The 13,781-nt window shown below is 35.1% G+C and overlaps 1 gene segment (V, D, J or C); it reads left to right on the top strand.

Annotated features, from left to right (window-relative positions):
• The first annotated feature begins 6,774 nt into the window (after positions 1–6,774).
• On the top strand, positions 6,775–7,268 carry LOC127952989 (Ig heavy chain V region 914-like). The segment is given in 2 exon segments: positions 6,775–6,843; positions 6,950–7,268. Coding segments are annotated over 2 exon segments (348 nt in total).
• The last annotated feature ends 6,513 nt before the right edge of the window (positions 7,269–13,781 follow it).

Raw genomic sequence — 13,781 nt, forward strand, 5'->3', positions numbered from 1 at the left:
AGAGCACACAGTGGTACAAAACACCAACAGTTCTGGTTAAAAACATCTTGAATGAAAAGAGCAATAAAAAGTCCCCATACATACTGTAGGAATATGAAAAAAGAAAGAAAAAAAAGACCCTTACTTATATGAGTGTTATAAAGCCCAACAAATGTCTGAGAAATGACCTGCAGATCTTGTTGGTGTAACTTAACAGTAAAATCATTTTTTACTTGAATACAAAATGATTCATTATACTTTACCACATGAAGGACATTTTTAGATTACTTCTACTATCACAGTTATAAAGTGAAGGTTAAAGTCAAAATTATTAATCTTTGATGAACATACTGCTGATATTACAATAGAAGAGCACTCTGCCAGATTCAAATTTCAGCAGATCAGGGATGTTATAGGATTAATGAAATATATTAAAACATATTGCTAACATAGTTATATAATTTATATATAACTATTTAATATAACTTACATAAATTATATTTACAGTCTTTCTGATGTAGGTCTAACAGATCCACTTGCAGAATGAGGGTTATTACAGTCAACTAAAACTAAAACCATAAAAAAGAGAGAAAAATCATTATTGCATTAAATAAAATACGCTAACAAAAAGAAAATAAAATATAAAAAAGAAAACTTTGTTTCAACTAGCTGTTATTAAAATAAGTAAAAGTGTAGAAAATAAAAATACATATACAGACTACAGACAATACATATTTACAAAACTGTCAAAAAAGTAAAATAGTAAAATATTTTTTTATATATAAATAATATGTGATGTAAATAATTTGACGTTTGTAGAGCAAAGAAAAAAATAACATTTAATTTATAAAGTTCAATGTCACAAATATTTAACCCTTTAACTGTCACTCAAGTTTTTGAAGATAGACTTGAATGTGCATGATACAAACCTACATTTTTATAATTCATGTCTGAAAACATTTTGTAACATGATTTTGATGTGACATTTACATGGTAATGCAATGTCTGATTTTAAAATGGGTTTTGAAGGATGAATTTTGAGATTTTATGTTTTCAAGTGATATATAACTTCTGTTGATTTCTAAAATGTGATAGAGAAAAAGGCAACGAGGAAGTCTTTTTTTTAAAACAAAGGTCAAAACTCCTTTTGTAATGTAGATTTCTGAGGGTGCACTTTTGTCATAAATTAATCTATTACTTTTCTTACATAATTTTTAACAAAATAATGAAATAATTGCATCATTTATCACCAAGTAATGTGTAATTTGAACCAATATAAAGAAAAATCCTGTGCACTCGTTTATCATTCAGAATTTGAATTTATTTATTTATTTGAATTTATTTGAATTTATCATTCAAGAAAATGTGCAATGCAGATGGAAGGAGGAGTTAATGGAAAACAGTAATGTGTTTTCTTCTTAAGCTGCAACAAATAATGTGTCTGTATTTACTGACAGCACAGGTCGGACAATCATTTGACAATTATGATAAAAATGAATTTACTCTTCTTAATATTATTTTTACATGGTCAGTAAATAATGCCATTTTCTTAGATTAAATTTAATTTACTATCGTCGGCTTTAGATTCTGTAAATGTTTTAGTTTATTCACTTTGTTTTTTTCCCCTCCACAGACATTCATTGTCAGTCCTTCACTCTGAAGCTGTGGTAAAAAGACCAGGTGAATCTTTTCAGCTGTTCTGGACATCCTCTGAATTTTCATTCAGTAACTGTGCTGCAGCTGTTGTGAGAGAAATCCCTGGAAAAAACACTGGAGTGGATTGCATTCATGTATCCAGTTTTTATAAACTGGAACAAAACAGCAGAGACTTGTGAGGCACAATTGTTCTTCGATGGCATTGACAGAGCAAAAACAATGAAAATTAAAATACTGATAAAACTAAATTGTAAAGTTACTGAGTATTTATGGGGTTAGAATTGTTGCATTATTCCAAATAAATAGATTATTATCCATAAATAAATGTAACGAGATTCACAAAAATATATCAAATTCACAAATAAATGTAAAGAGTTTCACAAAAAAATATAAAACTCACAAATAAATAAAATGAGATTTGCAAATAAAAAAATATATATTTACAAATGTGTTTAATGTCACAAACACAACTCTACCTGGCATTTATTTGTGAACCGCTGTCTGTGCATTTGTAAATTACTGCACGCATTTGTGGATCGCTTCCTGTGCATTTGTGGATTTGAAACACTTCTAGCGTCGATGTGCAGATAAATCCACAAATAAGTGGACTCCACCCACCGTCTACTTAACCCAATCAGACAACGCCCATGTTGCACTGACCAATCGCAGCACGCTCTCTCTCCAACCAATCACGTTTTGCCTAACAACCAGGGCGGGATCAGACACATGAACGCGAGTCACTCGCTACAGTCTCTTCAACATGGCCCATCAAGAGGAGTAAAGACAGGTGAGTGATGCTAACACAGTAATTAACTGAAGTTTTACCAGGTTCTTGATATGTCATCATTTGTCATAACTAGTGAGGTAGTTTGACAATTTACACCATGATTTAATAAGTTATTATTTGCTCTCAAGCACCATTTCGAAGACTGTCGCATTTGTCTGCCACATACATCAAGGGTGTCTTAATTCTAAAATGGACCATTATTCATTGTGAGGTGTAAATTGTTGTAATTTCTTTACTTTTGAATTTCTTTACTTGTGGCCTACAAAATGCGACCTCCTTGAGGAAGCAGCCCTCGAAACAGTCAGCGGATTTATTTTACATTTAGAATTACTGAATTAGTTTATTAGATTAAATAAACTATTACTTAATATTGAGTGCAAGATGAAGAATATGTGAAGCTGCGGGTAGATTCGATGTGCGCCTGTAGTAAGGTTGCCAACTGCCCTAATTATACAGATATACGTTTGGGGTAAGATCTTCCACTGCATATTACATGAGACTCGGTTTTATTCCCCCTTGTCACCCCCCGCAGTGGCATCTTCTCAGATACTACGAGTATGTGTGAACTGAGGGTCATAAGCTGTTGTTACGTTACCTGTAATGCATGACATGTTAATTGAAATTAACTGTCGAAAAGAACCAGTTTTCGAAAAAAGAACCTGACTTCCCATCACTAGTGAAAAGTTGGCTTTCCTCATTATTATGTTCCCTTGTATATAACTGGAACGGTTACTCCATGCACCTTTAAACTACAGTCTGTTCAGTTAAATATTTGGCTGCAGTTTGTGTTTACTTACTGTTTGTTCAGGGCCTTTCTGCACAAGGTGAAAGTGCTGCTCGGGCATTAGTGCAGGTCATCGCCAGGGATCTGACACCAGGGCCAAGCCGCTCCACTAATTACTATTATATATAATGCTCATTACTGTAGTAACATCCAAAATAAAACTATAACGTTATTTGTAATTTAACTAGTGTTTCCCAGTTTTCTACCTCTCTGGTGTTTTCTGAACCCATCCGTCCGTCTGTGTTATTATTATTTTTTTAAGGTAATTAAATGACCACTTGGTCATGTAGCATGTTACATTTTAAAATATTGTTGGAATATTGGCTATCTGCTAAAAATAAAAAAATCTAAAGTACTGTGCTGTATTTACCAATTAGACTAACATTTCATTATGAACAAGGTTTATTGCATTGATCAAAATGTTCTGTGTTTGTTATTATGCATTTTAGGACAGTGAGACAGCAAATGACAGACTAATCCACTTTCTGAAGCTTGGATTACCCCAGGAAAACATCAGTAACATTTTAGGTGTCACTCATACAACTATCGTTCGTTGGATGAGAGAATGTGTTTGGCCAGAGACAGAATCCAATAATTAACCCTGAGGTAATTATTTCTTCTTACAATGCTTTATTGGTTTTGCTCTGTTAGATTAACCCCCCATATTTAAAATGATTTATTTGTTTACCTTTAGATGGAATATTCAGACTCAATGGCAGTTGAACAAGATGGTGGAGATGCTGACCATGTTCACTTTGCAGTCAACGTGCCTGTAATTCACAGGCCACAACTCACAAATGAGCAAATTGACCACCTGCAAGTGTCTGATTCATTTGGAGTAGATGTATACCTCAAGACTCTCACATATGTACAGACTTTGATTGAATAAAGGGATATTTGAAGGTTTATTTCTGCTGCTCTAATTTTGACAGCAAGGTTGTAAATGTGTATATATAGTTGTATCTTAAGTAAAACTTGTGGAAACAACCTTTTAAGACATGTAAAATAATTAAATTTATTTTAAAATGTTATTGAAGTACTTTTTTTATTATTATTACTTGTACATAGAAAAAAAAATTACATAGAACCAGTGTCCAGAATTAAATGAGTCCAAATCCAGTGGAGGATGTGTTAGCACAAGCTTGCAATGTAGATGCAAAGTTATCCATTGTGGTTATTTCAGCTGGTATCATCAGGGTCCTGCTGCAGGTAGAAGCCTTGAAGTATCTTCCATTCCAAACATTTACCTGGATATTCTTGGATGGGACTTCCCATCCAGTCCAAAATGATGTAAGCTTTTGTAGCTGGTCTGTAGTAACTGTGTGGAAAAATAATCAGAAGATGCATACAAACAACTCTTAACATTTTATGGAAGGTTGTATGCATTAAAACTGTCAAACTGCAATGAGTCTTAGAATGAGAAGTTTGAAAAATACTTTTTAAAGGATTTATATTGTAATTAAGCCATTTATAATACATATTAAAACAATAAATATCGCTAATTTGATTTGCAAAGTATTAATAAAAAATATAATCTTAAGAACATCTAAGTGTACTCAACTGTGCTCTTTTGAGACACCATAAACTAAAATGTGCTTTTAATATACTACCTCTATTTAAAACAATATGTATTTAGTTACCACTTGTAGTACAAGAAGTTCAGTTGGACTATAAGTGGTAACTAAATACATGTTATTAATACTTCCAATCATAGTAACCTGAACGACATACCAATTTTTCCTCAAATGTGCTTTATAATAAATTACAATAAATCTATGAACAGGCTGTGGTCATGTCATGCATTACAGGTAACGTAACAACAGCTTATGACCCTCAGTTCACACATACTCGTAGTATCTGAGACGATGCCACTGCGGGGGGTGACAAGGGGGAATAAAACCGAGTCTCATGTAATATGCAGTGGAAGATCTTACCCCAAACGTATATCTGTATAATTAGGGCAGTTGGCAACCTTACTACAGGCGCACATCGAATCTACCCGCAGCTTCACATATTCTTCATCTTGCACTCAATATTAAGTAATAGTTTATTTAATCTAATAAACTAATTCAGTAATTCTAAATGTAAAATAAATCCGCTGACTGTTTCGAGGGCTGCTTCCTCAAGGAGGTCGCATTTTGTAGGCCACAAGTAAAGAAATTCAAAAGTAAAGAAATTACAACAATTTACACCTCACAATGAATAATGGTCCATTTTAGAATTAAGACACCCTTGATGTATGTGGCAGACAAATGCGACAGTCTTCGAAATGGTGCTTGAGAGCAAATAATAACTTATTAAATCATGGTGTAAATTGTCAAACTACCTCACTAGTTATGACAAATGATGACATATCAAGAACCTGGTAAAACTTCAGTTAATTACTGTGTTAGCATCACTCACCTGTCTTTACTCCTCTTGATGGGCCATGTTGAAGAGACTGTAGCGAGTGACTCGCGTTCATGTGTCTGATCCCGCCCTGGTTGTTAGGCAAAACGTGATTGGTTGGAGAGAGAGCGTGCTGCGATTGGTCAGTGCAACATGGGCGTTGTCTGATTGGGTTAAGTAGACGGTGGGTGGAGTCCACTTATTTGTGGATTTATCTGCACATCGACGCTAGAAGTGTTTCAAATCCACAAATGCACAGGAAGCGATCCACAAATGCGTGCAGTAATTTACAAATGCACAGACAGCGGTTCACAAATAAATGCCAGGTAGAGTTGTGTTTGTGACATTAAACACATTTGTAAATATATATTTTTTTATTTGCAAATCTCATTTTATTTATTTGTGAGTTTTATATTTTTTTGTGAAACTCTTTACATTTATTTGTGAATTTGATATATTTTTGTGAATCTCGTTACATTTATTTATGGATAATAATCTATTTATTTGGAATAATGCAACAATTCTAACCCCATAAGTATTATCTTGTTTATTGAACTTTTGTATACAAGTAAAATCACACTGGAAATCGTGTTGTTTTTCCTAAACACCCGCCTGACTGTGCAGACAGATCTGTGGCCTATAGGAAACACAGTTCTGCTTAAATATTGAACTGTACCTAATATTTTTTTTGTTTTTAATACATTAAATACCAAATATTAAACTAAATTTTTTTGTTGAATATGGGTTGTGCTCATGCTGCTTCATTGGAGGTGTCTGAAATGTTTGGTATATGCATTTATTTGCCACTATTTCAACTTTCACTATATAATTTTTTTGATAAACATCAAATTATAAGACCTAGATTATACAATAGATTTATAAAGAGGTTTCTCAAATTTACACTTCAAATTGCTATAAAAGTGTAGTGTTTAAAATGATCAAAAATAATCTCTAAATAGGCCTCCATATCAAAGAATAAAAGTTTATATTTATATTAAAAATGCATTTATTGGAAATCTAAAAACCTGATGGTGCAACAGATTATACAAGATATCAAACAGACTAAAGATTAAATGGCAAAAGAGGTTTCACATCTTGGACAAAAAAAAAAAAAATGACTATATGCAAATTCTCCATCTACTCCATGTACTAAAGCGAAGTGTGTCTTAGGCACAGAAGGAGAAATTCACATCATTTTTAATCATGATCTTCTCATCAGCTCTATTACTGCTGGTGGCAGCTGCATCATGTGAGCTTGACTGATCTTTTATTCTATCAATATCAGTGAAATAAGCTTCTGTTATCAGACATTTTGAGACATAACTAATAATACATTATTTTATTGTTATTTTCAGGTGGTGTTTTCTGTGTTGAGCTCACTCAACCTTCATCTATGGTTGTGAAACCTCAAGAATCATTCTCCATCTCCTGCAGGATTTCAGAATCAAGCTACTGCATTCACTGGATCCGTCAACCCACTGGAAAAGCACTGGAATGGCTCGGATATCTTTGTAGTGGTGGTAGCACTAACATTAAAGACTCAGTGAAAAACAAGATCAGTTTCACCCAGGACACGTCCAAAAACACAGTGTTTCTACAGGGGAAGAATTTTCAGTCTGAGGACACAGCTGTGTTTTACTGTGCCAGAGATTCATAGTAAATAAACAAGCCACAGCTCTGTACAAAAACCTGAACACATGCAAGAATCAGATATAGATAACACCAGGGGCATTTCTAGCCTTTCATCAGCATCCAACACCAGTCCCCATATAAATATTCTTACAGAGTCATTTACAAGCTGTGCCAGTATACAGTAATCATTAACACATAAGGATTCATTAATCCATTCACACATTTCATTCAGCTAAAAATACTTTAAAAATATTACATAGTCATTTAACACCTATGAAAAGTTTTCTCATAAATGTCACATATTCAAATTTATTGTCACAAATTTAATGTCACATATTAATTTGTTTACATCTTTTATGCACATGTAAAAGAAGAATTGAGGCTGGAGGAGGAGTTCATGCAAAACTGGGATGTTATCTCTCATAAACTGTTTCTGTTCACTGATTGTATGTGTTTTTTGTTGAAGAGCATCATTAGCAATGGCAACAATAATTAATTCAGTCCTGATACTACTGTTTTTAAATGGTTTGTTGTTTTCTTAATAATAATAATATTACTGTAGATACTTTTAGCAAGCAAATAGTTATACTTTTTTTTTCTGACTTTTCAGTTTATTATATTTCTTTCTCTTCAACAGATATTCATTGTCAGACCTTCACTCAGTCTGAAGCTGTGGTAAAAAGACCAGGTGAATCTTTTCGTCTGTTCTGTACTGCCTCTGGATTTACTTTCAACGGCTGGGCAGCTCTAGTGAGACAGGCACCCGGTAAAGGACTGGAATGGGTTTCAACTATCGGCACGTCCAGTTCTCAGAAGCACTATTCCCAGTCAGTTCAGGGAAGGTTCACAGTGTCCATAGTTGATTCCAGCAGTCAACTGTATCTACAGATGAACAGCCTCAAGACTGAAGACACTGCTGTGTATTACTGCGCTAGAGAATCACAGTGAATGAGTTCAGTGTCAAAGCAATACAAAAACCACCTTCACTGTTGACTTCACTGATGCTCCAGATGTACTGTTCATTTCCAAGAGGTGGCGCTCTTGTCAAGCAGTTTTTGTTGATGTTACAAATGTCACTGAATGAATGTTAATTTTCTTGACAGAGAAATAGGCAGTCCAATTTATAAATTCTAAAGAAACACAAATAAGCATTATGCATTTCATTTAAGAAGGAAAAAAGTCCATGAGTACATCAAAATGAATGAATGTGAGAAAGAACTGAACTACAGAAGAATATTTCTGTAGTGCTGAGATCTGTGCATTTTTCATGCACTCATTATAAGGAATAAAGACTTTTGTTTAATTAGATTTTACATCTTAATTTTTTGTAAAATAGGTGTCAAGAAGAAACAAACAGAATATATTTAATGATTTTTAATGGCTCATTTACAAAAAAGACGTCAGTGTTGTCACTTTAATTTAGGGGAATTTTCGTTTTGTAGTTTGAATTTAATTTGTTCACTAAAAAGTATTGATGCAAATTTCCTTCCTTATGTAAACTGGTGGATGCGGACACAATAAAGAGCTCTTTAAGTCCTGCGGTCTAGATAGAGTCACAGGTCCCACCTGAGAGACAGAATCATGTATTTTAGATTATTGCTAATGATTTTATCTACAGCACCCAGTGAGTAACAGTATCAACACTATACTACGGGCTTATTAGGGAGTCTTGTAGCTGCTACTATTTAGAATATGTTCAGAGGTTTTGTGACAATAATGTGCACAACTCATTTCAGTTAATGACAGTGTTTTCAAATGTATGTTCCCAGGTGTTAATTGCATTGAGTTGAATCAGCCTGCTCTCATGGTGATAAAACCTGGAGAATCATTGGTAACACTTTATAATAACTGCATGCTATTATTCATTAGTTAAGCATTAGGAAACAGTTAATTCATCGTTTATAAAGCATTAATAGACATTTATAAGCAGTTTATAAATACAGATATAAATGCTTTATACCTGATCAAAAAGCATATCTATATTGTATTTAATAATTGTTTTTTCATACTTAATGATCAATGTATCATTTCTAAATTAAGTATAGCATTATTTACACACCAGTTATTAAGGAGTTGTCAGTGGTTCATAAGATCACTTAGAAATTGTAAGTAAATGATTAATAACTATTTAAATGTGCATTCATACATCTTTTTATTCATACATATAGTAATAGTTACTTATAGTGTTAATAAATGGTTTATTAACATGTATTTATACTGTAATTCAGGGTTAATTCATGTAGTTGATAGTTAACTATTTTTGTGAGCTCATCTAAAGTGAGGACTATTTATGCCTTGTAAAGCTTTTACAAATGAGATTTAAAGGCTGTTAATATTTCTATGTTCTGTATCACTGTGTTGTGTTTGTTTCCGTTTTTTTTTTTTTGTTTAGAAGATAACTGAGCCTTTAAATATCGTTTATAAATGCACAATTACAAGGCATAACTAGTCCTCACTTTAGATGAGCTCACATAAATAGTTAACTGACCACTACTAAATGCTTTATAACTACCTGAATTTACTACATTTCTTGTGATCTTATGAATCACTGGCAACTCCTAAATAACTGGTTTGTAAATAATGCTATACTTCATCGAGAAATGATAAATTGATCATGAATAAAGTATGAAATTACACATTATAGATATGCTTTTAAATCAAGAATAAAGCATTATTTTGTATTTATAAACTGATTATTGCTGTCTATTAATGCTTTATAAATTATGAATTATCTGTTTACTAATGCTTAATTAATGATTAATAGTGTGCAGTTATTATAAAGTGTTACCGAATCATTTTCCATCGGCTGTAAGATCACTGGATATTCAGCATCAGGAGGTGGCTGTACTAACCGGATACGACACTCAGCTGGAAAAGCGTTGGAATGGATTGGCTGGTTCTGTAGTTCTGGAGATACAGGCACCAGTGACACAATGAAGAATAAGATCAGTTTCACTGCTCAAACCTCCAGCAACACAGTCTTTTTACGAGGTCAAAGCTTTCAGACTGAGGACACAGCTGTTTATTATTGTGCACTCAATACACAGTGACACAAATTGCCTGAAGACCTGTGCAAGAATTATTATATTCTCTGCATAGACAGCTTGGAAACACAATGCAAACGTGTTGTATACAAATAAAAAGTGCCTACTGCTGCATTTGTTATTTGCTTCTTCCATTTATTTGATCTTTAACTATTTTTTTTTCACTAAACATTGCAAACTTTTTAATCAGTCAGGCAATAAATTAATATTATTTAGTCATCAGTGCTGACAGAACTGCATGTGTCTCAATATTTGTTTTTAAGAAACACAATACAATTCAGAAATCTTTATTCTTTCTACTTTTTTAATCACTGCAGGAATCATCTGGCATAACGGGGAATTTCAACTTCCATTCACACAAGGTAGGTGGTAGGTCTTGATTATTTAACAGATATACAGAAAATGTATCTTAATTTGTTTTCGACCACAACATCAAAGGTTGCAGACTGTATTAAATACACTCTGATTTTTATTTATTTATTTTCAGTGTTGGTCTAGTTACAATGTTACAGAGTCACTGAGAGTCCTTGGGCCTGTTCTTCGTACGTCGCTAACTCAGTTTGCTGGATTTGAATGTTGACGATTTGGCGTGATCTTGGATCGTTTGGTTCTTCGAAGCTCATCCCGGAGTTGCTGTCATAGCAACAGGTCCGTAAGCTTAAACCTTCTCGGGAGCAGGCATATTTCATGTAAACAGGTTTAGATCTCTTATTTTCATACAGAACTGATATTCAAAATATGTCTGCTACCACCGCTACTTTATTACAAGAGTATTGTTACTGATCCAAGGAAAATAATTTAAAATAATAATCATTTAAAAAATTAATTAAAAATAATATAAAAAATGCTGTGTAGTCCATAACAGCCTACTATAGACAGCCAGTTTTACTCACTGAAATATTTATTTGTCATAAAATTATTACTTCATAATTGTATTAGAGTCTTACACACATGCTATACAGATAATAGAGTTGTGCATTATTTTGAGTGATGACTCCTATTATAAGAGTGGCTTGATGGAGCGCAGGAGATGAAGATAACATGATATTGACCCTTAAGAAACTTTCATTAATGCTGTCACGTAACAAATCTGTCCAAATATAAAATGAAATGAATATATAATTTCTACATTGAAAAAAAAATTTAAAGGGGGGGTGAAATGCTCATTTTCACCCAATCTCCTGTTAATCTTGAGTACCTATAAAGTAGTACTGCATCCTTCATATCTCCAAAAAGTCTTTAGTTTTATTATATTTATAAGAGAAAAATAGTCTGTGCCGTTTTTTTTTTCAGAAAAACACGAGCATCTGGAGGCGTGACGTGTGGGCGGAGCTAAAGAATCATGAGCGCAAGTAGGCTTTTGCGTTGAGAGCGTTTGGAAGTTGTGACATTACCGTGAGGAAAAAAAAACATCATCCAAATCAAACCATGGCTAACAGTCAGATTCAGCCATTTATTTATGATCCAGAATCAGATCCCGAGGCTGAAACTGAACGAGAGCAGCAGCAGCAATGACTACAGCAGGACGTCTCTATGTGGTATGTATTGAAACTGTATATATTTGCTTAGCGGTTTGGAAAATGACTAAGTTCCACTTTATGTCGTCTTTTTTTTTTTTTTTTTTTTTAAAGGTGTACAAGGTTTACTTGTGCTTACACGCCGATAGCTAAGTTAACAACACAGAGATATTTGAAGCAGTTTTACTCACCGCCTGCGGTTCCAACACACGATCGTGACCCTTTTTCATTGGGATTGCATCAACCTTAAGAAATAGAAGATACGCAAATCTGGCGTCAAACTGCACCTTGTTTGTAAAACAAGCATCTTCGAAATGCAGGGAAAAACAAAAACACTTGCACAACTCCGTTGATGCTCTGTAAAAATAAACTCCGTCCACTGGTCCCTTAATGCTGTTTTTTTTTTTTTTTTGGTAATCTGTGCAGGGTTGTCTTGCCCTCGCAACCAAAAACACACTTCTTTTGTGACATTTCGCGACGCTCTCGCTCTGATCAGTGAATGTCTCTGCTCTCAGTGCTCTGCTATACGGGAGCGCGCGCTCTTCCGGCAGAACTGCCCTTAGGACCCATACAGTATAAGTGAAATTCCGCTCCATTTAACGTCAAACAGACCCATACTCGAAAAAAAAAAAAAAAAAACTTTCCGTAACTTGTGACAAACCGGAAGGAGTATTTTTGGAACAAAAGCACTCCTTCAAACGTACAACATCATTTTTGAAACTTTGTCCATGTTTAGCATGGGAATCCAACTCTTTAACAGGATAAAAACTCAGTATGCATGAAATAGCATTTCACCCCATTTAAAGACTGCACAACTATTATAAATTGCGAATCTAAATAATTGGGAATCATGAAAAAAAATAAAAATAAAAATAAAATAAAAACATTGTCTATTATCTGTTTCATGTATCTATTATAACATTTATGTAGTTTTGTTTGCTTGGCTGTTTCCTTTAAAAGTCCAGAAATTTGTCAAGTTTTTCGTCGGGTGTCATTTTAAATTATATGACGTCATTACATTGCCGTCTTGCCACCAGCCAATCGCTGCACTGCTGATCATGGTTTCGAGTATCGATACATATCCCCTTTTAAGCCAACACATGAACGCGCAATTATCTCAGATAATTCAATCCAGCAATACTAATCATACACAACAGGTGTGTTCGAAGAACCCAATTAGCCGGATCATGATTAGCACGATGATATCATCTTGGATGTGTCATTTGATCTCGGATGTAATAAGCGACGTACGAAGAACAGACCCCCGGTCAGTCAGAATCTGGGATGGGATGGGACTACATAGAAGGAACAGCTCCTGGGCGATGGCTTTCTTGGTGGCTTTACGGAGGGGGATGGCCTCAGGGTAGCGGGTCGCATAATCCACGATGAAAAGGGTGTGTTCATGCCCCTGGGTGGACTTCGGCAGCGGCCCCACCAGATCCATCCTGATCCACTCGAAGGGCACCTCAATGATGGGTAGCGGTATCAGCGGGCTGGGGGGAGGGGACCAGTGTGATGACCGTTGGCAGGTTGGGCAGGCCTGACAGAAACGCCTGACTTTGGCCTCTAGGCCCGGCCAGTGGAATCAGTCCTGGATGTGCTGTATTGTGTTCTGAGCTCCCAGGTGGCCTGCCATAGGGTGTGCATGGGCTATTTCCATCACCGCTTCCATCTTGCTGCCAGGGACGACTAGCAGGATCCCCCCCCCCCCCCCCCCCCTGCTGCGTGACACAGTAAAGCCATTTTAGTCATAGTCATTTTCTCCACAAAGTGAGGAGTTGGGTGGGGCGCTGGCTGCAGCTCTCACCCTTCCGTGACCCTCACTTGGGCCCAACAGTGTTTTAAGCGGTCATCCTCATGTTGCTTCTTGGAAAACCCCCCGGCCCCAGTCACCTGCTGGTAGAGATCAAAGTAGAGGTTAGAAGTTGGAGGGGGTGACTCACCGTCCTTGGGGCTGTCCGAGGCCTGCAACACGGGACGCGTTGGGACTTCTT

Source organism: Carassius gibelio, chromosome B3 (genome assembly GCF_023724105.1).
Source record: "Carassius gibelio isolate Cgi1373 ecotype wild population from Czech Republic chromosome B3, carGib1.2-hapl.c, whole genome shotgun sequence".
In the NCBI taxonomy this organism is placed as follows: Eukaryota; Metazoa; Chordata; class Actinopteri; order Cypriniformes; family Cyprinidae; genus Carassius; species Carassius gibelio.